Source organism: Gopherus flavomarginatus, chromosome 12, assembly GCF_025201925.1.
Source record: "Gopherus flavomarginatus isolate rGopFla2 chromosome 12, rGopFla2.mat.asm, whole genome shotgun sequence".
In the NCBI taxonomy this organism is placed as follows: domain Eukaryota; kingdom Metazoa; phylum Chordata; order Testudines; family Testudinidae; genus Gopherus; species Gopherus flavomarginatus.
In genome coordinates, this window is record NC_066628.1 from 26,381,745 (window position 1) to 26,406,379 (window position 24,635).

The following is a 24,635-nucleotide window of genomic DNA, read 5'->3' on the forward strand; positions in this document are numbered from 1 at the left end:
GGCTGAGATCGGTGACTGGGGAGCAAAAGGCCCCAGCTGCAGGGCTGACTCCAGGGTTTTTGCTGCCACAAGCAGCCAAAAAAAAGAAAAGCCCCGATCGCGATCTGCGGCACTTCTACCACGACTCTACCATTGCCGCTTCTTCAGTAGCAATTCGACGGCAGGTCCTTCCCGCCGAGAGGGAGTGAGGGACCCACTGCCGAATTGCCTCTGAAGAGCCAGACATGCAGCCCCTTTCCATGTGCCGCCCCAAGCACCAGCTTGCTACGCTGGTGCCTAGAGACGGCTATGCCCAGATGCCCTCACTGCCCCCCTGAGCTAGCCCAGTACCACCAGCCATTCAGTGTGATAACAGTGATGCTCACACTTGGTGACACCCCCAGTGCCCCAGCAGGCAGGGCGAGGGCCTCTCCAAGGAGCAATGGGCACAATCTGCAGCAAGGGAGACTGAGGCTGGAGATGCGGAAACACTTTCTAACTCTCAGGGCTGTGACGCTGTGGATCTGGCTCCAAGGGAGGCTGTGGGATCCCCGTCACTGGAGGTTTGTAAGAACTGGACAAACCCCTGCTAGAGATGGTCTAGGCCCTGCGCAAGTGCAGGGGGGCTGGATTAGGCAACCTCTTGAGGTCCCTTCCAGCCCTGCATTGCCATGAGTCTAGGTTACAGCTGTACTAGGGCTGGGCCCAGGAGGCTCTAAGCCTGGTGAGTGGCACGTGACAAAGTTAACACTGTTAGTGACCCTAGCAGCTGGCAGCTTAGCATCCCTGCCAGAGGCCTGGGCGGGCATGTGGCTGCCTGTAGCTGGCTCAGACAGGTGTTACTGGGCTGTGTGGACAGGACCTAGGGTTGGCAACTTTCCATAGGGTTGCCAGGGATCTGGTTTTTTAGTTGGCACCACTGACTGGGACATTAAAAGTCTGGTCAGTGACTCAGCAGGGGCCAGGGCTAAGGCAGGCTCCCTGCCTGCCCTAGCTCCATGCAGATCCTGGAAGCAGCCGCCAAGTTACTTCCCTGGAGTTTGAAACTTTTCTAACAGAGCAGAACATTTTACACAGAAGATCATCCCTATATTACCCTCAAGCCAATAGGGAAATCGAATGGTTTAACAGACGTTTGAAAGAGAGTTTGCAAATGGCTGAACTGGAAGGGCGATTGTGGATACCCTCCCTTCACTATGGATTTCTTGCAAGCATACTGGGCTACACGGCATGCCAGAACGCAAAGATCACCTGCAGAGTTACTACATAGGAAACAGATTAATACTAAACTGAACATTGCTGGATTGTTAAAGGCATGACCTGAGGCCCCTACCAAGGATGATGTGAGAAAAAACACAGTTGAACAGAACCAAGCAAAGTATAAGGCTTTCACAGACAAGCGGCGGGATGTTAAGGAACCAAAGTTTGAGTGTGGTTCCTTCATTAGAATACGAAAACCTGGAATTTTATGCAAAGGGGATCATAAATTCACAGCTCTTAAAATCATATAGAAGAAGGGACCTTATACCTATCAACTTTCTGATGGGCAGGTATGGAACGCTTCTTATCTTATCTGCCTGTCCACCAAGAGGAGATTATGCCAACACTCAGTCTGTACTGGATGACTTCACCATAGTATCCACACAACAAGACATTGCACTGGAACTGGGGCTTCAGAGACAGCCTGTCAGACCCAGACGACCACCTGTCTGGACTAGAGACTATGTTATGTAGTATCTACAGTGTTTTCAGTGTAATATTTCTGCCAACAGTATAGTGTCTTGTTTCATATTTGTTTCTGTGGTTAGAACACAAATGTTTATTTTAATTGGGAGAGTTTCTTAAGAGAGGAGGGCATGTCGTGTTGTTTGTAATTATTAGAACTGGGAGCACTGGTTGTTGGGAGTCTGAAAGGACAGGAAACGGGGGGGCGGGGGGGGAAGGAGTTGAGGAGGCTGAGTGAGAGCTACCAAGGGTGCAGCAGCAGCTTGGTAAAGAGGTTTCCACTTTAAAAATAAAGTTGTGTTGAAGTTTGTTATTACCTTGCCTGGTCACTACAACACCATGGTAAGTGCTGCTGGGACCCTGAACCCTCTCACGCACCCCCTCCCACACCGCTAACTCTCTGCCCCAGTCCTGAGTCCCCTACTGCTCCCAAGCTGCCTCCTGGAGCTCACACCACTCATTCCCACCAACACCTCAACACCCTGCCTCAGCCCAGAGCCCCCTCCTTCACCACAAACCCCTCATCCCTGTCCCCACCCCAGAGCCCGCACCCCCAGCCGGAGCCCTAACCCCTTTCCCACACCCCAAACCCCAAACCCCTGCCCCAGCCCAGTGAAAATGACTGAGGGTGGGGGAGAGCAAGCGACAGAGGGAGGGGGGATGGAGTGGACCTCGGAGAAAAGGAAGGGCAGGGGCAGGGCCGGGCCAGGGGTGTTCTGTTTTGGGAGATTAGAAAGTTGGCAACCTGACCTGTCCAGGTTTTCCCAGGATTGTCCCTTTGTCCATGTCACTCTCCTGGGAAATCTGAGTCTGCCCAGGACATTACCAGTCCCAGGTGTGTCAGTGGCTGTAGCGGCAGAGCTGTGGGGTGGTGGTGCCTATGCAAAGGGAGCTCTGGGTGCAGAGTGTCTGGGAGCTGCAGAGATGGGGCAGCTTGAAACAGTGAGTGAGATCAGGAGCTCAGGGTCAGCAGGGGCCAGTCACCACTGTACAGGTACCATCGGTGGGGGTCACCACTGGGGGCAACAGGGTAGAACTGGTGCCATGTCCTGCTGGATGAGGTTGGTACTTGGGGCAGTCCAGGAGCAGGCGCCTCTGGGGGGGATTCGGCTGGGGAGACAGTGCCCAGGTGAGGGGACAGGTGGCGTACATGAAGCAGGCAGATTTCCTGTTTTGTTGCACCTCAGAGGTGGTGACCCTAACAGGACCTCAGCGGTGTTTGTGTAACTGCCCTGGGTGCCCCACTCCCTCCCAACTCTGTGGTGTAGGATACCCTGCAGTGCATGGATCCCTGGGCCAGTGGTGCTGCAATGTGTGTTCATGGCCCCTGGGTTCTTTGATCCCTGCTGGAGCTGCCCAGACTCTCCCAGCATGCACCAGGGCACACAGAGAATCAGGCTGCATGATGGGTACAAACACACACACAGAGCTCAGTCACGGCTGTGAGACATAAAAGTTGCCATGTGGGCACAATTTGTTGCAACTGGGTCAGGGGAGCATCGCAAGCTGGTTATAAAAACCTGTCTGCCCTGGCAGTGGAGACAGGGCCTTCCTCCCCCCAAATCCAGGGGGGACACTGAACAGCTCCTGTCTGGGCCTGTTACGCTGGAAGGAAATTGTGGGCTAAAGCCTGGTCTGAGCATAGAAACCCTGCTGCTGGGAAGACAGAGCTTAGCAGTTCAGTGCAAATGATGGACAGATAAGAATGTCCATCCTGCAGAGCCGAGGTACCTCCCTGCAAAGGTGACACCAGGGGACAGTATTCCCTCACCAATCAGCCCTTTCCCAAAGGGGGCATGTCCCCGCTCTGCAATAAGCCTGGGTTTTGTCTGCCCCTTTCCATCTACCCCCAGTGACATTGCTGTTTCCAGCCTATTGAATGTCATAGGAAAATGCTTTATGCAGGAAAAAAAGCAGAGAGCTCCCAGGGGGAGGTGGGGTCTCACCATGGATAAAACATCAGCAGTATGTACAGTACCTGTGTAGTTCTGGGCGCTTCTCCATCCTGTAACCAAACAGACAGAGGGGTTAGAATGCCCCTGAATACCGACACGCTGAGCAGGAGACAATGTCACACAGGGGGGAATGGAACTTACTGAGCTCAGCCTGGAGTTTGTCTAAAAATAAAGCCAAGAGAAATGAGTTAATACCACATAAAGTGACCAGATGTCCCCATTTTATAGGGACAGTCTCGATATTTGGGGCTTTGTCTTATACAAGTGCCTATTACCCCCCATCCCCTATGCCGATTTTTCGTTTACTGTCTGGTCACCCTAATATCACATTATCTTGCAGAAGAGAAGTGAGTTAAAAAGACCTTAAAGCAAGGAAGTTAAAATCCTTAGGCTCAGCCTGGAGGCTACATCAGCAACCAAAGCCTAGCACCTCCTGAGCAGAAAAGGAATTAGCACGGGGAAAAATATTATAACCCCACCTGGCCAGGTGCAGAAGGTGGTAGAGCCAAACAGGGATCCCTCAGCATATGAAAAATATTAACCCTGTGAAGCCTGCAGAAAGGAGCATAAAGTACATCAGGTGAAGTGCATGAAGAGAATTAGAAGGCTAAATGGAATTAGCAGAGTAAACGTCCAGAGATATAAAACAAATACCAGGGAATTATTTCAGTCCATCAGTATCAGGAAGCCTGTGAGATAATTGATGGGTCCCCTGGATCAGCAGGGGGGGAAAGGGAGAAATTGAGGAGGGTAAGGACAATGCTGAGAGACTGACTGATTTCTTTGTATCAGTTTTCACCACAGAGAATGTTGGGGAGAGACCTGCCCTGGAGCTGCTCTGTTCATGAAATGAATATCAGGAATTGAGGTGTGAAGAGGAGATATTGGAACAATTGATAAGTTAAAGAGTCAGCAGACACCAAGAGCAGCATAGATCCCTACTAGATGGCAAACAGCAAAAAGTTCTGAAATGACATCAGAGCAATATGGCTGAGCTGCTAACAATAATACGCTTCTCTCATTAAAATCAGCTACTATTCTGCAGATTCAGAGGGTTGGGAATGTCATACACCGCTTTAAAAATTTGGCCAGAGTAATTCTGAGAATTACAGCTGTGACAAAGTTCTTCCTCTACCTTAGTGGGTCCTGCACTTATTGGCAGATTTGTTCACCTCAGTGATCTTCCCCTCTTGTGGAACCTACAGTCTGGGGGTATGGCTACATTTGGAATTTCAAAGCGCTGCCCCGGCAGCGCTGCAGGAGCGCTGCCACAGCAGCGCTTTGAAGTGTGAGTGTAGTCGGAGCGGCAGCACTGGGAGAGAGCTCTCCCAGCACTGCATGTAAACCACATCCTTGACGAGTGTAGCATGCCGTGCTGGGAGCCGCGCTCCCAGCGCTGCCGCCCTGATTACACTGACGCTTTACAGCACTGTATCTTGCAGCGCTCAGGGGGGTGTTTCTTCACACCCCTGAGCGCAAAAGTTGCAGCGCTGTAAAGTGTGAGTGTAGCCATGGCATAAGTCAGCACATCCTGTGTCTGATCAGGAGTTGGGAGGAACCCAGGCCCACCCTCTACTCTGGGTTCCAGCCCAGGGCCCTGTGGATCACAGCTGTCTATAGTGCCTCCTGTACCAGCTGCATGACAGCTACAACTCCCTGGGCTACTTCCCCATGGCCTCCTCCAAACACCTTCTTTATCCTCACCACAGGACCTTCCTCCTGGTGTCTGATAATGCTTGTCCTCCTCAATCCTCCAGCAGTACACTCTCTCTCTCAGTTTCTTGCTCCCAGCAACTCACACACACTCCTTCTCCTCTAGCTCCTCCCTGCCTGACTAGAGCGACCTCCTTTTTAAACCCAGGTGCCCTGATTAGCCTGCCTTGATTGGCTGTAGGTGTTCTAATTAAAGTAGCTGTCTCTACTGCCTTCTAGAAAGATCTTAATTGGCCCCAGGTGCCTTGATTAACCTGGAGCAACTGCCATTTGGTTACCAGGGTCCTATTGGCATCCAGCAGGGGTGGGCGGGCGAAGCCCACCCACTTCTAAAGTGCCTCCCCCCAGCCTAAGGGGAAGACCCACAGGTCTGGGACACCAAGTAATTACGGGGGACAACTAATGAAAAAACAGGATCGGGAGTGAGGTCATAGGGCTAAACGAAGGGAACCTGATGGGGACACCCAGCAGAGAACCCCGGACAACACCCACTGCTTCTCGAAGGCGTCAAGGGAGCCAGTGGATGCCGCCCAGAGGAACTCTGCCCGGATGCGTGAGCAGACAGAGGAACGGAAATAGGCCCTACAGTCGCAGGAAATCCCGTCGGCCAACCTCCTCTCCCTGGTGTTGTAGATGGTCAGTTTGGCCAGGGCCAAGAGGAGGTTGAGAAGGAGATCCCGTGACTTCGTGGGGCCACAGATGGGGAGCGTGTAGATAAAAAGGTGAGGGGAAAAGTGAAACCAAAAATGCAGGAAAATATTCAGGAGGAGCCAGAACAGGGGCTGCAACCTGGCGCATTCCAAATAAACGTGCGCCAAGGTCTCCTTCTCACCACAGAAAGGGCAGGTGCTAGGGACAGACGTGAACCGCGCCAAGTACACGCCCGTGCTCACGGCTCCGTGAAGGAGCTGCCAACTGATATCCCCGGCGGGCCTCGGGACCAGCGCAGAGTACAAGCTGGCCCACCGGGGCTCCTCACCCTCGAGAGGCGGCAGGAGGTCCCGCCATTTGGTATTGGGGTGGGACGCGAGGGTGAGGTAGTGAAGGGTATGGAGCACGAGCGAGTACAGATGTTTCCGTGGCGCGGTCTGGAACAAAACCGGCTGCAGATCATGCAGCCGGCTGGCAGTGAAAGGGTGAGGGGGCCGATTGGGTCCACGGGGCAGGGGCCTGATAAAAATGTCCATGGGACCTGGGGTGGAGGGTGGGCGGAGCGTGCCCTCTCGCAGGACCCGGTCGAGGTAAGCCCAAGCAGCAGGCAGTAAAGCGGCCTTCACCTCCTGAAGTACGCGCTGGGGAGTACGAGGTCTGGAGAGCCCCATGGGCTGAGCGAGCATCAGGGGATCCAGCCAGTCTCCCCGGTCGTAGTCCAGGAGGTCTCCGACCCTGGTGACTCCCGCCGAGACCAGCCTCTGGCACACCGTGGGGGACTCCGCCACCTGCACATGAAGCTGGGGATTGTGTAGCAGGGGCTCTGCGAGGAGGTCAACCCCCACGGTGGCCGCCACGGACCTGGTCGTTGAAAAGAGCTTCCAGGTCCGGAGGAGGTCTTGGTAGAAGACCGGTAGCCCGGAGAGGTCTCGCGGAAGACCTCTCGGATGGAGGTAAAAGAGCTGCCGGTCGTATCGGAGCCCTCGGAGGCGGCGGAGGAAGGTGTGCGCCAATATGCTCCACGCCGGACTACCCGCACCAAACAGGAGCCTCTGCAGGGCCTGGAGGCGGAAGACATGGACCTGAGCGCGTAAGCACTTCAGGCCCTGCCCCCCCTCCTCCAGGGGCAGGTGGAGGACCTCTGCAGAGACCCAGTGCGTCCCTGGCCAAAAGAACTCCAGAATCGCCGTCCGGAGGTTGGCCAGGAAACCCGGGGCCGGGACCAGGGTGTTGAGCCGGTACCAGAGCATGGACAGGACCAGTTGATTAAGCACCAGTGCCCTCCCCCGAAGGGAGAGGCACCGGAGTAGTCCTGTCCATTTCCGGAGCCACTCCGTCACCCTGCCCTGCAAATCCTGCCAGTTTTCCGGGGGAGACGGATGCGTGGCAGAAAGGTAAACGCCGAGATAGAGCAGCGGACCCGCGCTCCACCGGATGGTCTGAAGCGTGGGTGGGAGGGAGCTCGCCTGCCACCCGTCCCCGACCGCCAGGCCAGAGCTCTTGACCCAGTTGACCCGGGCGGAGGAGGCCGCTGAGTACACAGCCTGGCAAGCCTCCACCCGCGCCAAGTCGCCCGTGTCCTGGACCACAAGGAGCACATCGTCAGCGTACGCCGACAGGACGAGCCGCAGCCCCAGCTCCCGAAGCACCAACCCCGTCAACCTCTTGTGGAGGAGACAGAGGAAGGGCTCGATCGCCAGAGTGTACAGCTGGCCCGAGAGGGGGCATCCCTGCCGCACTCCAAACCCGAAGCTGACCGGCTCGGTCAGGGTCCAGTTGAGCCTGACCAGACACTCCGCAGAAGCGTACAGCACCTGCAGAAAACCCACAAACAGGGGTCCGAAGCCGAACGCTCGCAGAGTGCCCAGGAGAGACCCGTGATCCATCCGGTCGAACGCCTTCTCCTGATCCAGGGACAAGAGGGTGAACGACAGACCATCCCTACACCCCAATTCCAGAAGGTCCCGGACCAGATACAAGTTATCAAAGATGGTGCGGCCCGGGACAGTGTAGGTCTGGTCTGGATGGACCACGTCCGCCAGCACGGACCCTAGCCGCATCGAGATGGCCTTCGCAACAATTTTGTAGTCCGTGCTGAGGAGCGAGACGGGACGCCAATTCCGTAAGTCGCGGAGGTCCCCCCTCTTCGGCAATAAGGCCAGCACGGCTCGCCTGCACGAGAGAGGGAGGACCCCGCTATGCAAAGCCTCGGCCCAGACGGTGACCAGGTCTGGGCAGAGGACGTCCCAGAACACGTGGTAGAACTCCACGGTCAGCCCGTCCAAGCCCGGAGATTTATTGGTGGGCATGCGACGGAGGGCCTCCGAGAACTCGGCCAGAGTGAGAGGCAGCTCTAGCCGGTCCCGGTCGCCCGTGCTGACCGTCGGGAGCCTGTCCCAGAGCACTCTGCAAGCGTTAGGATCGGTTGGATCCGGGGAAAAAAGAGTGGCGTAGAAGGCCCCGGCCCTCTGGCACATCTCCGCCGGATCCGTGAGGGGGGTGCCGTCCTCCGCCAGGAGGCAGGTGATGTGCTTCTTGGCCCCCCTCCTTTTCTCCAGGGCATAGAAGAAGCGGGAGCCGCGATCCATCTCCCGAAGGAGGTGGATGCGGGATCGAACAAAAGCACCCCAGGCCCGATGGTCTGCGAGGGCCTGGAGCTCCTCCCGCTTCTCCCGGCACGCTCCGCAGAGGGATGGATCCTCAGGGCTGGCGGCCAGACGCCTCTCCAGCTCCAAGACCTCCCGCTCCAACTGCCCTATCGCCGCATCCCTCCGTCGGCTGGCACCCCGGGTGTAGTCACGGCAGAAGAGCCGGGCGTGCACCTTCCCCAGATCCCACCACCGCCGCGCCGAGGAAAAGGCGCGCCTCTGCCCTCGCCAGGCCAGCGAGAACTCCCGGAAGGATGCCACGAAGCCCGCATTCTCCAGCAAACTAATATTAAAGTGCCAATAGGCTGGCCCCGGCCTCTCCGCGCAGAGAGAGGCTGTCATTGTGGCAAGGTGGTGATCCGAAAAGGGGGCCGGCCGCACGCTGGAGGAGTGGGCCCGTGAAAGGTGGAAACGTGACAGGTAAATACGGTCCAGCCGGGAGTGGCGCGACCGATGGGCCTCCACCCGGACGAAGGTGAACGTCGAGACGTCGTCCAGGTGGTGGTCGCGCCAGACGTCCACCAGGGAGTGGCGGTCGATGATCTCCCGGAGGACGTCCGCGGCAGCTGGGCACTGCTCGGTCCCCGAGCGGTCCCATTCCTCGAGGGTGGTGTTAAAATCCCCTCCCAGGACCAGGCACTCACGAGGATCCAGGGAGTCGAGGAAGGCGGACGCCTGCTGATAAAAACGTAGCCTCTCCGGGCCCGATGTTGGGGTGTAAACGTTGACGAGATTAACCACAAGCCCCTCCATGCGGACCCGGAGGTGCAGCAGGCGACCCGGCACAGCCTCGGTAACCCCCAGCACCTCGGGTCGTAGGTCGGGGGAGAACAGGGTCGCCACTCCAGCCGCGCAGACAGAGAAGTGGCTAAAGTAGACCCCGTCCCCCCACTCCAGCCGCCAGCTAGCTTCAGCGGCCGGATCCGTATGGGTCTCCTGCAGGAAAACCACAGAGTACCCCCCCTCCCGGAGGAAGGAGAGCACCTGGCTCCTGCAGAGACCCATCCTACAGCCCCGGGTGTTTAACGTGGCAAGGACGATCGGCGCCATGAGGAGGGCTGGGGGGGATCCTCGCCGGCAGACACGCCCACGGCCTCCGGCAGGCCGCGCAGCAATCCGTGACCAACCCCGAAGGTGAGTAAAGAGTCACGGAAGACATGGACCCGCCGGTAGGCCGCGGCGGCCTGCTTCCCGGTCCTCTTACCCTCCCCCATGAGGGCCCTCGCGGGCCGGAGGACCTGATGGAAATCCCCCCACCGCTGGAGCGCAAGATGGACTTTGTTCCGGGAGCCACGGACGTCCTCGAGGAACTCCCGCAGCTCCTCCCTCAGCGCATGAGGGGGTGGGGTCACTGATCGATGACCGGCCCCCAGTGGAGCCCCCGGCACAGCCCCATGGCCCACCGAGGCGGGTAGGCAGGGGGCAGATCCCCAACGTGGCAGCAGATGGACCGACGCCACACGACCTGCCCCGCTCCCAGATTCAAGAAGGGGCAGTGGAAGGAGAACAGCAGCCCCTGGGGGGTCGGGACAGGAAAGAACAAGTGAACCCGCTCCCTGGGAGGTATTTCCAGGGGCGGCACTGGCATCACAGGAAGTGGGGGGGACAAGGTCAGAGCCAACAGGAGTAGGGCGAGGATCAGGGAAAGAATCCGGGAAGGAGGGAGAGGCAGGATCCGGAGCCTCCATAGGTGAGACGCCGGAAGGTGGCTCCTCCTGGCCAGGCTCAAGGATCTGGGAAGTGGGCAGGGGACCCCTAACGATGCCGGGCTCAGCCTCTGTGGCACGTGCGGCAGCCTCGGCATCCAGAGAGAGATGGTGGTCAATGGGGTCCACGCTGAGGAAGGAGGGCGTGTCCTCCACACCCAAGAGGGACATCCCCTGGGAAGCGGGGCTCGGCAGCGGGGCACTGGCCGTCGCCCCAAGGGGCTCGGCGGCCATGAACAGAGTGCCACCCGCAGCCAGGTCGATAGAACATTCCAGGGGACCCTCAGAGGTGGGAGCAGAAACAGCGGGCAGGGGAAGGGAACCCGGGGACAGGGGGGATGTAGAGAGGTCACCCAGATCGAGGCCCGCCGGCAGAGGGTCATCCTCCCCCTGCGTGACCGGGGTTAAACCCAGGGCCTCGATCTCCATGTAGATGGGAGGGAGATCACTGTCCACCACCCCAGGGCCCTCCCCGCCAGCACCCGAGGCGATACCCACCGCGGCGCTCTCAGAGGCGTCAAGGGGGAAGGGGGCGAGAGAGGCTCCCTCGGGGGCTTCCACGGGAAGGGACCCTGGAGGAGGGGCGGTGTTACCTTCCGGTGCTGCCACAGCATCCCCAGCCGGCTCCACACAACGGGAGTCATCAGGGGGCAAGGCAGAAGGCTCGTCATCTCCGCCCCCCTTCCTGCTCTTCCGGGGGGCCTCCGAATCCGAAGGATGTAAGGAAAGTCGAGCCTTCCGCTTGCTCCGCTTCCCCTGCACTAAGGACCAGCCCTCCATGGCATCATCCAGGGGTTGGCTAACAGGGGTCGGCTCGGGGGGCAAGGGCAATGGCTCAGGGACTTGGGAAGGCAGTGGTGGGACAGCAGAAACCAGGGAGGATTCCCCCTGGGACGAGCCCTCTCCCACGGCCGGTGGTAGCGCCGCCACACCCTCCTCCACAGAGGTGGATCGAGAAGGAGGAGGAGGGGCAGCTTCGGGTGCCGGGCAGCCAGGGGTACCGGCGATGACAGGGCCGGCGCCTTGCCGGGCCTCGGGGGTCCCGGACGCTCCTCCATGTCGGGCCAAGGGACAGTCCCTCCGGACGTGCCCCATCGCCCGGCAGAGGTAGCACCGGGCCTCCCCCGTTGAGTAATGCACCCGGTAATGGGCCCTCTGGTAAGGGACCAGAAAGGATCCCTCGAGCGCCTCTCCGCCACGCGCCGCCGGCGGCAGTTGAAGCTGCACTTGCCGGCGGAACAAGAGAACATGACGGAGGGCGGGGTCCTTGCAGCCCAAGGGGAGAGAGCTGATGATGGAGATGGGGCGACCCAGGGCAGAAAGGGCGGGCAGCAGGGCGGCATTGGGCAGGAAAGGAGGGACGGAGGTCAAGATTAAGCGGACCCCCAGGTCTTCCAACGGCTCCAGGGGGACGAACACGCCCCCCACCGCCAGGCCCGTCTCTACCGCCTCCTGGGTGGCGGCCTCCAATGCCAGGAAGAAGACCACCTTTCCGTACATTTTGGAGGCCACCACGATGGCCGTGGGCCCCACCACCCTCGCCAACGCCCGCACGTAGGTCTCCACGTGGGGTGAGGCGGGCACCAGGAGGCAACGGACGCCGTGCTTCCTGGTCAAAGTGGGAAAGGGGCCCCGGCCGCTGTAGATGTTGGTGGAAGCGGCGGTCGGAGGAGCAGCAGCAGGCGGGGGAGCCGCCGCCACCTGGGCGTACGCCCTGGGGGCCGGGGGAGGGACACCGGCAGAGCTAGTGGAGGGAATAGCGGGGAGGGATGCCGCAGCCGGTAGCGGGGCTGCGGCAGCGGGGTCAGTCTCCGTCATGGAGGGCCTGGCCTTTTTAGCAGGGCCCTTACCCTTCTTCCCACCCCGACCCTTCCCACCGGCTGGGGGGGGATCCCCCCGAATCAGAAGGGGCGAGAAACGTGGCAGCAACGGAGGTCTCCCCAGTACTCGCCACCGCCGGTGCCCCAGCAGGGGCGGTGGTAGGTGGATCGGCAGCGGCGGTCGAGGTAGAGGCTTGGGCAGTGGACACGGGGGCAGGTGGAGGAGGGGCAGTGGGAGCATCGCAAGGGGTCTCCCCCGCCGCGTCCGCCACCATAACGAGAGCAGGGAGGAGGACAAAGAGCGAGGGGAGGGGAAGGAGAGGAGGCGGCCACCCCTCCCCACTAGGCTGCAGGTAGGGGAGGAGGGCGCCAGAAGGGGAAGGCTAAAGCGGCGTAGGGAGCAACCAAGGACCTAAGGGTGGGATTGTTTCAGGGCACCAACGCAGAGGGGGGTTCCGGCTCCTCCAGTTGCACTAGGGGAGCGGGGGGGCAACAGTAGAGGGGGGAGTGCAGTGAACAAGGGGAAACCAAATGGGGAAGGGCACAAGCGCCTGGGAGGGGGCATGGGCGCACAGGGGGGAACCGATCAGGGCTGGGGGAGCACAGGGTGGGGGGAAAGGGCGAGCTGGGATTGGGGTAGAGGGACCACAGGGACAGCTGCAGGGCCGGGGCAGAACTATCAGGCGGCAGAGGGAAATAGGTGGGGTGGACAAATGTGGCAAAGGGCAGGGGATCAGTCCAGGAGGAGGGGGGAGGTGGTGCACCCACAGGCACTCGTGCCAAAAAATCAATGTTTGGCTGCTGCTACTGCAGGCCCAAATGGTGGAAGTGGGCGTGGTGAGCCAGGCGAGCAGCTCAGACCCAGAGGCAGGAGTCCAAAGCAGAAGGAAAACAGCCAGCGGGGGTGGTGGAGGGGGCAACGATAGTGGTGGGGGCAAAGGGGGACACGGATGGACCGGGGGCAGGCTCCAAGCCACACCCCCACTGCCCCAGCAGACACAGTCCAAACCCCCACCACAAGAGCACAGTTCGAAAAAGACTCAGTCCAGAAAAGCCCCCTCCACAGTGATCTTTACATGGTTTCCCAGCAGCAGGCGGTCCTCATCTCCTTCCTCTCCTCCTCCGGGCACCAACAGCTCCCCAGCAACTGCCCCAGCAGCTCCAGGTGATCCTATTGGCATCCAGCGGGGGTGGGTGGGCGAAGCCCACCCACTTCTAAAGGGCCTCCCCCCAGCCTAAGGGGAGGACCCACAGGTCTGGGACACCAAATAATTACGGGGGACAACTAATGAAAAAATCAGGATCGGGAGTGAGGTCATAGGGCTAAACGAAGGGAACCCGATGGGGACACCAAGCAGAGAACCACGGACAACGCCCACTGCTCCTCGAAGGCGTCAAGGGAGCCAGTGGACGCCGCCCAGAGGAACTCTGCCCGGATGCGTGAGCAGACGGAGGAACGGAAATAGGCCCCACAGTCGCAGGAAATCCCGTCGGCCAACCGCCTCTCCCTGGTGTTGTAGATGGTCAGTTTGGCCAGGGCCAAGAGGAGGTTGAGAAGGAGATCCTGCGACTTCATGGGGCCACGGATGGGGAGCGTGTAGATAAAAAGGTGAGGGGAAAAGTGCAACCAAAAACGCAGGAAAATATTCAGGAGGAGCCGGAACAGGGGCTGCAACCTGGCGCACTCCAAATAAACGTGCGCCAAGGTCTCCTTCTCACCACAGAAAGGGCAGGTGCTAGGGACAGATGTGAACCGCGCCAAGTACACGCCCGTGCTCACGGCTCCGTGAAGGAGCTGCCAACTGATATCCCCGGCGGGCCTCGGGACCAGGGTAGAGTACAAGCTGGCCCACCAGGGCTCCTCACCCTCGAGAGGCGGCAGGAGGTCCCGCCATTTGGTATCGGGGCGGGACGCGAGGGTGAGGTAGTGAAGGGTATGGAGCACGAGCGAGTACAGATGTTTCCGTGGCGCGGTCTGGAACAAAACCGGCTGCAGATCATGCAGCCGGCTGGCAGTGAAAGGGTGAGGGGGCCGATTGGGTCCACGGGGCAGGGGCCCGATAAAAATGTCCATGGGGCCTGGGGTGGAGGGTGGGCGGGGCATGCCCTCTCGCAGGACCCGGTCGAGGTAAGCCCGAGCAGCAGGCAGTAAAGCGGCCTTCACCTCCTGAAGTACGCGCTGGGGAGTACGAGGTCTGGAGAGCCCCATGCGCTGAGAAAGCGTCAGGGGATCCAGCCAGTCTCCCCGGTCGTAGTCCAGGAGGTCTCCGACCCTGGTGACTCCTGCCGAGACCAACCTCTGGTACACCGTGGGGGACTCCGCCACCTGCACACGAAGCTGGGGATTGTGTAGCAGGGGCTCCGCGAGGAGGTCAACCACCACGGTGGCCACCACAGACCTGGTCGTTGAAAAGAGCTTCCAGGTCCGGAGGAGATCTTGGTAGAAGACCGGCAGCCCGGAGAGGTCTCGCGGAAGACCTCTCGGATGGAGGTAAAAGAGCTGCCGGTCGTATCGGAGCCCTCGGAAGCGGCTGAGGAAGGCGTGCGCCAATACGCTCCATGCCGGACTACCCGCACCAAACAGGAGCCTCTGCAGGACCTGGAGGCGGAAGACATGGACCTGAGCGCGTAAGCACTTCAGGCCCTGCCCCCCCTCCTCCAGGGGCAGGTGGAGGACCCCTGCAGAGACCCAGTGCGTCCCTGGCCAAAAGAACTCCAGAATCCCCGTCCGGAGGTTGGTCAGGAAACCCGGGGCCGAGACCAGGGTGTTGAGTCGGTACCAGAGCATGGACGGGACCAGTTGATTAAGCACCAGTGCCCTCCCCCGAAGGGAGAGGCATCGGAGTAGTCCTGTCCATTTCCGGAGCCGCTCCGTCACCCTGCCCTGCAAATCCTGCCAGTTCTCCGGCGGAGACGGATGCGTGGCGGAAAGGTTAACGCCGAGATAGAGCAGCGGACCCGCGCTCCATCGGATGGCCTGAAGCACAGGTGGGAGGGAGCTCGCCTGCCACCCGTCCCCGACCGCCAGGCCGGAGCTCTTGACCCAGTTGACCCGGGCGGAGGAGGCCGCCGAGTACACAGCCTGGCAAGCCTCCACCCGCGCCAAGTCGCCCGGGTCCTGGACCACGAGGAGCACATCGTCAGCGTATGCCGACAGGACCAGCCGCAGCCCCAGCTCCTGAAGCACCAACCCCGTCAACCTCTTGCGGAGGAGACAGAGGAAGGGCTCGATCGCCAGAGCGTACAGCTGGCCCGAGAGGGGGCACCCCTGCCGCACTCCCCGCCCGAAGCTGACCGGCTCGGTCAGGGTCCAGTTGAGCCTGACCAGACACTCAGCAGAAGCGTACAGCACCTGCAGAAAACCCACAGACAGGGGTCCGAAGCCGAACGCTCGCAGAGTGCCCAGGAGAGACCCGTGATCCATCCGGTCGAATGCCTTCTCCTGATCCAGGGACAAGAGGGCGAACGACAGACCATCCCTACACCCCAATTCCAGAAGGTCCCGGACCAGATACAAGTTATCAAAGATGGTGCGGCCCGGGACGGTGTAGGTCTGGTCTGGATGGACCACGTCCGCCAGCACGGACCCTAGCCGCATCGAGATGGCCTTCGCAACAATTTTGTAGTCCGTGCTGAGGAGCGAGACGGGACGCCAATTCCGTAAGTCGCGGAGGTCCCCCCTCTTCGGCAATAAGGCCAGCACGGCTCGCCTGCACGAGAGAGGGAGGACCCCGCTATGCAAAGCCTCAGCCCAGACAGTGACCAGGTCTGGGCAGAGGACGTCCCAGAACACGCGGTAGAACTCCACGGTCAGCCCGTCCAAGCCCGGAGATTTATTGGTGGGCATGTGACGGAGGGCCTCCGAGAACTCGGCCAGAGTGAGAGGCAGCTCTAGCCGGTCCCGGTCACCCGTGCTGACCGTCGGGAGCCTGTCCCAGAGCACTCTGCAAGCGTTAGGATCGGTTGGATCCGGGGAGAAAAGAGTGGCGTAGAAGGCCCTGGCCCTCTGGCACATCTCCGCCGGATCCGTGAGGGGGGTGCCGTCCTCCGCCAGGAGGCAGGTGACGTGCTTCTTGGCCCCCCTCCTTTTCTCCAGGGCGTAGAAGAAGCGGGAGCCGTGATCCATCTCCCGAAGGAGGTGGATGCGGGATCGAACAAAAGCACCCCGGGCCCGATGGTCTTCGAGGGCCCGGAGCTCCTCCCGCTTCTCCCGGCACGCTCCGCAGAGGGATGGATCCTCGGGGTTGACGGCCAGACGCCTCTCCAGCTCCAAGACCTCCCGCTCCAACTGCCCTATCGCCGCATCCCTCCGTTGGCTGGCACCCCGAGTGTAGTCATGGCAGAAGAGCCGGGTGCGCACCTTCCCCAGATCCCACCACCGCCGCGCCGAGGAAAAGGCGCGCCTCTGCCCTCGCCAGGCCAGCCAGAACTCCCGGAAGGACGCCACGAAGCCCGCATCCTCCAGCAAACTATTATTAAAGTGCCAATAGGCCGGCCCCGGCCTCTCCGCGCAGAGAGAGGCCGTCACGGTGGCAAGGTGGTGATCTGAAAAGGGGGCCGGCCGAACCCTGGAGGAGTGGGCCCGTGAAAGGTGGAAACGTGACAGGTAAATACCGTCCAGCCGGGAGTGGCACGACCGATGGGTCTCCACCCGGACGAAGGTGAACGTCGAGACGTCGTCTGGGTGGTGGTCGCGCCAGACGTCCACCAGGGAGTGGCAGTCGACAATCTCCCGGAGGACGTCCGCAGCTGCCGGGCACTGCTCGGTCCCTGAGCGGTTCCGTTCCTCGAGGGTGGTGTTAAAATCCCCTCCCAGGACCAGGCACTCACGAGGGTCCAGGGAGCCGAGGAAGGCGGATGCCTGCTGATAAAAACGTAGCCTCTCCGGGGCCGATGTCGGGGCATAAACGTTGATGAGATTAACCACAAGCCCCTCCATGCGGACCCGGAGGTGCAGCAGGCGACCCGGCACAGCCTCGGCAACCCCTAGCACCTCGGGCCGTAGGTCAGGGGAGAACAGGGTCGCCACTCCAGCCGCGCAGACAGAGAAGTGGCTAAAGTAGGCCCCGTCTCCCCACTCCAGCCGCCAGCTAGCTTCAGCGGCCGGATCCGTATGGGTCTCCTGCAGGAAAACCACAGAGTACCCCCCCTCCCGGAGGAAGGAGAGCACCTGGCTCCTGCGGAGACCCATCCTACAGCCTCGGGTGTTTAAAGTGGCAAGGATGATCGGCGCCACGAGGAGGGCTGGGGGGGATCCTCGCTGGCAGACATGCCCACGGCCTCCGGCAGGCCGCGCAGCAATCCATGACCAACCCCGAAGGTGAGTAAGGAGTCACGGAAGACACGGACCCGCCGGTAGGCCGCGGCGGCCTGCTTCCCGGTCCTCTTACCCTCCCCCATGAGGGCCCTCGCGGCCCGGAGGACCTGATGGAAATCCCCCCACCGCTGGAGCGCAAGATGGACTTTGTTCCGGGAGCCACGGACGTCCTCGAGGAACTCCCGCAGCTCCTCCCTCAGCGCATGGGGGGGTGGGGTCACTGATCGATGACTGGCCCCCAGTGGGGCCCCCGTCACAGCCCCGTGGCCCACCAAGGCGGGTAGGCAGGGGGCAGATCCCCAACGTGGCAGCAGATGGACCGACGCCACACGACCCGCCCCACTCCCAGATTCAAGAAGGGGCGGTGGAAGGAGAACAGCAGCCCCTGAGGGGTCGGGACAGGAAAGAACTAGTGAACCCGCTCCCTGGGAGGTATTGCCAGGGGCGGCACTGGCATCACAGGAAGTGGGGGGGACAAGGACAAAGCCAACAGGAGTAGGGCGGGGATCAGGGAGAGAATCCGGGAAGGAGGTAGAGGCAGGATCCGGAGCCTCCATAGGTGAGACGCCAGAAGGTGGCTCCTCCTGGCCAGGCTCAAGGATCTGGGAAGTGGGCAGGGGACCCCTAACGATGCTGGGCTCAGCCACTGTGGCACGTGCGGCAGCCTCGGCATCCAGAGAGAGATGGTGTTCAATGGGGTCCCCGCTGAGGAAGGAGGGCGGGTCCTCCACACCCAAGAGGGACACCCCCTGGGAAGTGGGTCTCGGCAGCGGGGCACTGGCCGTCGCCCCAAGGGGCTCGGCAGCCACCAGAGTGCCACCCGCAGCCGAGTCGAGGGAAGATTCCAGGGGACCCTCAGAGGTGGGAGCAGAAACAGCGGGTAGGGGAAGGGAACCTGGGGACAGGGGGGATGTAGTGAGGTCGCCCAGATCGAGGCCCGCCGGCAGAGGGTCGTCGTCCCCCTGCGTGACCGGGGTCAAACCCAGGGCCTCGATTTCTGCGTAGATGGGAGGGAGATCACAGTCCACCACCCCAGGGCCCTCCCCGCCAGCACCCGAGGCGATACCCACCGCGGCGCTCTCAGAGGCGCCAAGTGGGAAGGGGGCGAGAGAGGCTCCCTCGGGGGCATCCACGGGAAGGGACCTCGGAGGAGGGGCGGTGTCACCTTCCGGTGCTGCCACGGCATCCCCAGCCGGCACCACAAACTGGGAGTCATCGGGGGACAAGGCGGAAGACTCGACATCGGCGCCCCCCTTCCTGCTCTTCCGGGGGGCCTCCGAATCCGAAGGATGTAAAGAAACTCGAGCCTTCCGCTTGCCCTGCGTCCCCTGCACTAAGGACCAGCCCTCCATGGCATCATCTGGGGGCTGGCTAACAGGGGTCGGCTCGGGGGGCAAGGGCAATGGCTCAGGGACTCGAGGAGGCAGTGGTGGGACAGCAGAAACAGGGGAGGATTCCCCCTGGGACGAGCCCTCTCCCACGGCCGGCGGTAGCCCCGCCACACTCTCCTCCACAGAGGTGGACCGAGAAGGAGGAGGGGCAGCTTCGGGTGCCGGGCAGCTAGAGGGACTGGCGATGACAGGGCCGGCGCCTTGCCGGGGCTCGGGGGTCCCGGACGCTCCTCCGTGCTGGGCCAAGGGACAGTCCCTCCGGACGTGCCCCATCGCCCGGCAGAGGTAGCACCGGGCCTCCCCCGTTGAGTAATGCACCCGGTAGTGGGCTCCCTGGTAAGGGACCAGAAAGGACCCCTCGAGCGCCTCTCCGCCACGCGCCGCCGGCGGCAGTTGAAGCTGCACTTGCCGGCGGAACGAGAGAACATGACGGAGGGCGGGGTCCTTGCAGCCCAAGGGGAGAGGGCTGATGACAGAGATGGGGCATCCCAGGGCAGAAAGGGCGGGCAGCAGGGCGGCATTGGGCAGGAAAGGAGGGACGGAGGTCAAGATCAAGCGGACCCCCAGGTCTTCTAAAGGCTCCAGGGGGACGAACACGCCCCCCACCGCCAGGCCCGTCTCTACCGCCTCCTGGGTGGCAGCCTCCGATGCCAGGAAGAAGACCACCTTCCCGTACATTTTGGAGGCCACCACGATGGCCGTGGGCCCCACTACCCTGGCCAACGCCCGCACGTAGGTCTCCACGTGGGGCGAGGCGGGCACCAGGAGGCAACGGACGCCGTGCTTCCTGGTCAAAGTGGGAAAGGGGCCCCGGCCGCTGTAGATGTTGACGGAAGCGGCGGGCGGAGGAGCAGCGGCAGGCGGGGGGGGCCGCCGCCACCTGGGCATACGCCCTGGGGGCCGGGGGAGGGACACCTGCAGAACTGGTGGAGGGAATAGCGGGGAGGGACGCCGCAGCCGGTAGCGGGGCTGTGGCAGCAGGGTCAGTCTCCGCCATGGAGGGCCTGGCCTTTTTAGCAGGGCCCTTACCCTTCTTCCCACCCCGACCCTTCCCACCGGCTGGGGGGGGCTCCCCTCGAATCAGAAGGGGCGAGAGACGTGGCAGCAACGGAGGTCTCCCCAGTACTCGCCACCGCCGGTGCCCCAGCAGGGGCGGTGGTAGGTGGATCGGCAGCGGCGGTCGAGGTAGAGGCTTGGGCAGTGGACACGGGGGCCGGTGGAGGAGGGGCAGTGGGAGCATCGCAAGGGGTCTCCCCCGCCGCGTCCCCCACCATAACGAGAGCAGGGAGGAGGACAAAGAGCGAGGGGAGGGGAAGGAGAGGAGGCGGCCACCCCTCCCCACTAGGCTGCAGGTAGGGGAGGAGGGCGCCAGAAGGGGAAGGCTAAAGGGGCGTAGGGAGCAACCAAGGACCTAAGGGTGGGATTGTTTCAGGGCACCAACGCAGAGGGGGGTTCCGGCTCCTCCAGTTGCACTAGGGGAGCGGGGGGGCAACAGTAGAGGGGGGAGTGCAGTGAACAAGGGGAAACCAAATGGGGAAGGGCACAAGCGCCTGGGAGGGGGCATGGGCGCACAGGGGGGAACCGATCAGGGCTGGGGGAGCACAGGGTGGGGGGAAAGGGCGAGCTGGGATTGGGGTAGGGGGACCACAGGGACAGCTGCAGGGCGGGGGCAGAACTATCAGGCGGCAGAGGGAAATAGGTGGGGTGGACAAATGTGGCAAAGGGCAGGGGATCAGTCCAGGAGGAGGGGGGAGGTGGTGCACCCACAGGCACTCGTGCCAAAAAATCAATGTTTGGCTGCTGCTACTGCAGGCCCAAATGGTGGAAGTGGGCGTGGTGAGCCAGGCGAGCAGCTCAGACCCAGAGGCAGGAGTCCAAAGCAGAAGGAAAACAGCCAGCGGGGGTGGTGGAGGGGGCAACGGGGGACACGGATGGACTGGGGGCAGGCTCCAAGCCACACCCCCGCTGCCCCAGCAGACACAGTCCAAACCCCCACCACAAGAGCACAGTTCAAAAAAGACTCAGTCCAGAAAAGCCCCCTCCACAGTGGTCTTTACATGGTTTCCCAGCAGCAGGCGGTCCTCGTCTCCTTCCTCTCCTCCTCCAGGCACCAACAGCTCCCCAGCAACTGCCCCAGCAGCTCCAGCAGCTCCAGGTGGTGGTGGTCTGGTGTCCAGGCAGGAGGGACCCCGCTCAGAGGATGGTGTCCTCAGCAACAAGAGCTGGGGTCCCTCACTCTCCTCCTCTCTGGGAAGCAGGCCAGCAGCCCCCCCAGGGGCTGTAGGTGGAGGAACAGAGGGGGGAGTGGGAACCACCAGCCAGCCAGCAAACAGACAGCAGAGAGAGGGGTGGGTGGTGGTGTCTAGCCCAGCCAGGGGAGCAGCAGGAGCAGGAACAGCAGCAGAAACAGCAGCAGCGAGGGCCCAGTACCCAGCAGGAACAGCAGCAGCAGCAGCCCTCTCTCTCCTTCTTCTACAGCAGAGCAGTCAAAGGGAGAGCCAGTACTGGCCCCAGGAGAAGCAGGCTTCTGTGCCCTGAGGGACCAGAGCAGGGGCTGCACTAGAGTAATCAGGAACCTGCTAGAACCAGTTAAGGCAGACAGGCTGATGAGAACACCTGCAGCCAATCAAGGCAGGCTAATCAGGGCACCTGGATTTAAAAAGGAGCTCAAGTCAGTTTGTGGTGTGCATGTGAGGAGCTGGGAGCAAGAGCTGCTGTAGGACTAAGGAGTACAAGCGTTATCAGACACTAGGAGGAAGGTCCTGTGGTGAGGATAAAGAAAGTGTTTGGAGGAGGCCATGGGGAAGTAGCCCAGGGAGTTGTAGCTGTCATGCAGCTGTTACAGGATGCAGTATAGACAGCTAAAATCCACAGGGTCCTGGGCTGGAACCCAGAGTAGAGGGTGGGCCTGGGTTCCTCCCAACTCCTGATCAGACACAGGAGGAGTTGATCCAGACTGTGGGTTCCACCAGAAGGGAAGATCACTGAGGTGAGCAAATCTGACAATAAGCGTAGAACCCACCAAAGTAGGGGAGGAACTTTGTCACACAGTGCCGGGTAAACTGTCTGAAACAAGAACTAAACCAGAATTCTAAATCAGCTGTATGAGAATGATAGGAAAAAGTCCAACTAGCACAGCTGGAAAAGTAAACTGAGGGTATGTCTACACTTAAACCTCTACAGCCGTGCAGCTGCACCACTGCTGCTGTGGGGCTTCAGCATAGACACTACCTATGCTGAGGGGAGGGATTCTCCCATCGTCATAGGTAACCCACCTTCCGTTGACCTAGCACTGTCTACACCAGGGGCTACCTTGGTATATATAAACTACATCTCTGAGGGGTGTGGATTCACACTCCCAAAAAAGGTAGCTACACCAATATAAATTCCTAGAATAGACTCGGCTTGTGTCTCACTAATCTATGGAATGTCAGTGAGTATGTCAGTACAGTATGGCACAAAGGAGAACCCAATGGCATAACTGATGTGGACTTTCAAAAAGTTTTTGAAAAAGTTGGTCACAAAAAGTTTTTAAGGAAACTAAGGCTGCCTACACTACCACTTATGGCTCCAAAGCTTCTCACTCAGAGGTGTGAATATTCCACCCCCTGAGCGACATAAGTTACGCTGACATAAGTGTTAGAGTGCACATCACTATGTTGGTGGGAGAAACTCTCCTGCCCTCATAGTTACCGCCGCCCACTGGAGGTGAATCATTATGCCGATGGGAGAACTCATTCCTGTCGCATAGAATGGCTACACTAGAGATCTTGGAGTGGCACGGCTGCATTGATACAGCTGTAGTGTTAGAAGCACTTTAGTGCATACAAAGCCTAAGTCATCATGGGGTGAGACGTAAAGTATTGTCCTGGAACAGAAACCCGCTAAATTACAGAAAACAAAGAGCAGGAATAAATGGTCAATTTTCATATGGAAAAATGTTCGCAGTGGGGTGCCTCAAAGTCGGGTATTAGGACTGGTGTTTAGTTTATTTCAGCGGTTCTCAAACTGTGGGTCAAGACCCCAAAGTGGGTTGTGACCCTATTTTAATAGGGTCGCCGGGGGTGGCTTAGAGTTGCTGGGGCCTGGGCCCGAAGCCCAAGTCCCACCACCCAGGGCTGAAGCTGAAGCCTGAGGGCTTCAGCCCTGGGCACTGAGTATCAGATTACAGGTCCCCTGTCTGGGATGGAAGCCCTTAGGATTCAGCTTTGGCCCTGCCCCCCCAACCACCACCCAGGGGGCGGGGCTCGGGCAGGCTCAGGCTTCAGTCCCCCCTCCTGGGGTCTGGTAGTAATTTTTGTTGTCAGAAGGGAGTCGCGGTGAAATGAAGTTTGAGATCCCCTAATCTATTTATCAGTGACTTGGGACAAAGGATAAGCCCTAAAGTGGCAAAATTTGCAGATAACACACAATGATTTAGGTTACCAAAAAAGTCTGAGTTATTTCAGAGGGACCAAGCTTGGATAACACAATGGCTGATGAAATTCAGTGTTGATCAATGTAAGGTAATGCACATATAAGGATAATTAGACCGATGTATGCAGGTTATTGGCTTTGAATATTCAGGAAAAAGACCTGGGCTTCACTGTGGACACCTCTGTGAGGAGCTCTGCTCAATGTGACCTAAACTCTCAGGGTGAGATTCTGCGCTCAGAACCCATAGCCCAGGGCACAGGGGGCTAAGGCAGCTTTAAGCCCACATTGCATCCCCCTGACCCAGGGTGCTCTGGATGCAAAAGCAGCCACTGCTGTAGCTCAGGGCTTGTCTGCAGGGCAAAGTAACACCAGTATAAAATAAGTTGGGCATTTAAACCACTCATGTTATACCAGCATAATGCTCCATATGAAATACACTTATTCCATAATAAGAGTGAGTTTTCCTGGCTTAGTTTGTGCCTTTAGTGACAGCAGCCTTTCCCTGGGCACATATGGGCAGCAGCATGGCCCAGAATCTCTCCAGCACCGTGCACTGTGGTCCCGCCCTAACACCGCCCTCTCGTTCCCAGTCCCATCTTCCCTACACTCCTACAGTAGACACAGCAAACTAGACTCAATTTTATCCAGAGCAGAGCTGCTGCCTCACTATAGTGAGAAAAATTGTGTCATCTCACAATGAACCCTCTGACTCCACTTATTACCCTGTTGAAGACATTAAAACATCAGAAGAAGTTACTGACCTGCTACATGTAGTTCCAATATAGCATCTTCATAAGAGACATTGGACTGAAAAAACACTTGTACTGCCCATTGTCAGAGAGTCGGATATTGCGTATTCTCAGAGAAAAACTCATGTTGGTGATGTGGTCTCTTAAAAGCTCAGTTCTTTCTCGATATTCCGGCATCTGCTCTCCATACTCATCCTGCCCATCATGGTACAGGTGCACACCTAGAGAGAACTGGGATCGGAACCATCTCACCTCCATGTTCTCAGCGCTCATCCTGGGGGAGAGGTGGCAGGGCAGGACAGCCTCCCCACCTAGGGAGGCAATGACTGGGTGGCCAGGTCCAGCCACTGTGAATTGTGCTGTGAAATGTACAATGAAATAAGGAAAATAAATCAGTGAGGGGCTGGGGCCTGGCGTTAATTCAGCAGTAAGACACACAGTAAGAGAGCACTCTGCATTAGAAGCGAAACTATTTATAGACAAAAGTCTGACAGAGCAAACTTACCATAAACCAATCAAAGGTATGAACACGTTACATTTATCCCAAAGAATTCTCATCTGGCAC

The 24,635-nt window shown here is 59.7% G+C and overlaps 1 protein-coding gene and 1 pseudogene across 1 annotated transcript in view; both read right to left on the reverse strand.

Annotated features, from left to right (window-relative positions):
* The window catches only part of LOC127033074 (butyrophilin subfamily 1 member A1-like), a 29,752-nt gene extending 5,321 nt beyond the window's left edge, over nt 1-24,431 (reverse strand). Inside the window, 4 exon segments of the mRNA XM_050920880.1 lie at nt 3,683-3,709; nt 3,801-3,821; nt 23,622-23,671; nt 24,090-24,431. Coding sequence (XP_050776837.1) covers nt 3,683-3,709; nt 3,801-3,821; nt 23,622-23,671; nt 24,090-24,343 — 352 coding nt within the window. The 5' untranslated portion in view covers nt 24,344-24,431.
* Nucleotides 1-24,635, reverse strand: part of LOC127032174 (myosin-13-like) — a 181,272-nt pseudogene that overhangs the window by 71,494 nt on the left and 85,143 nt on the right.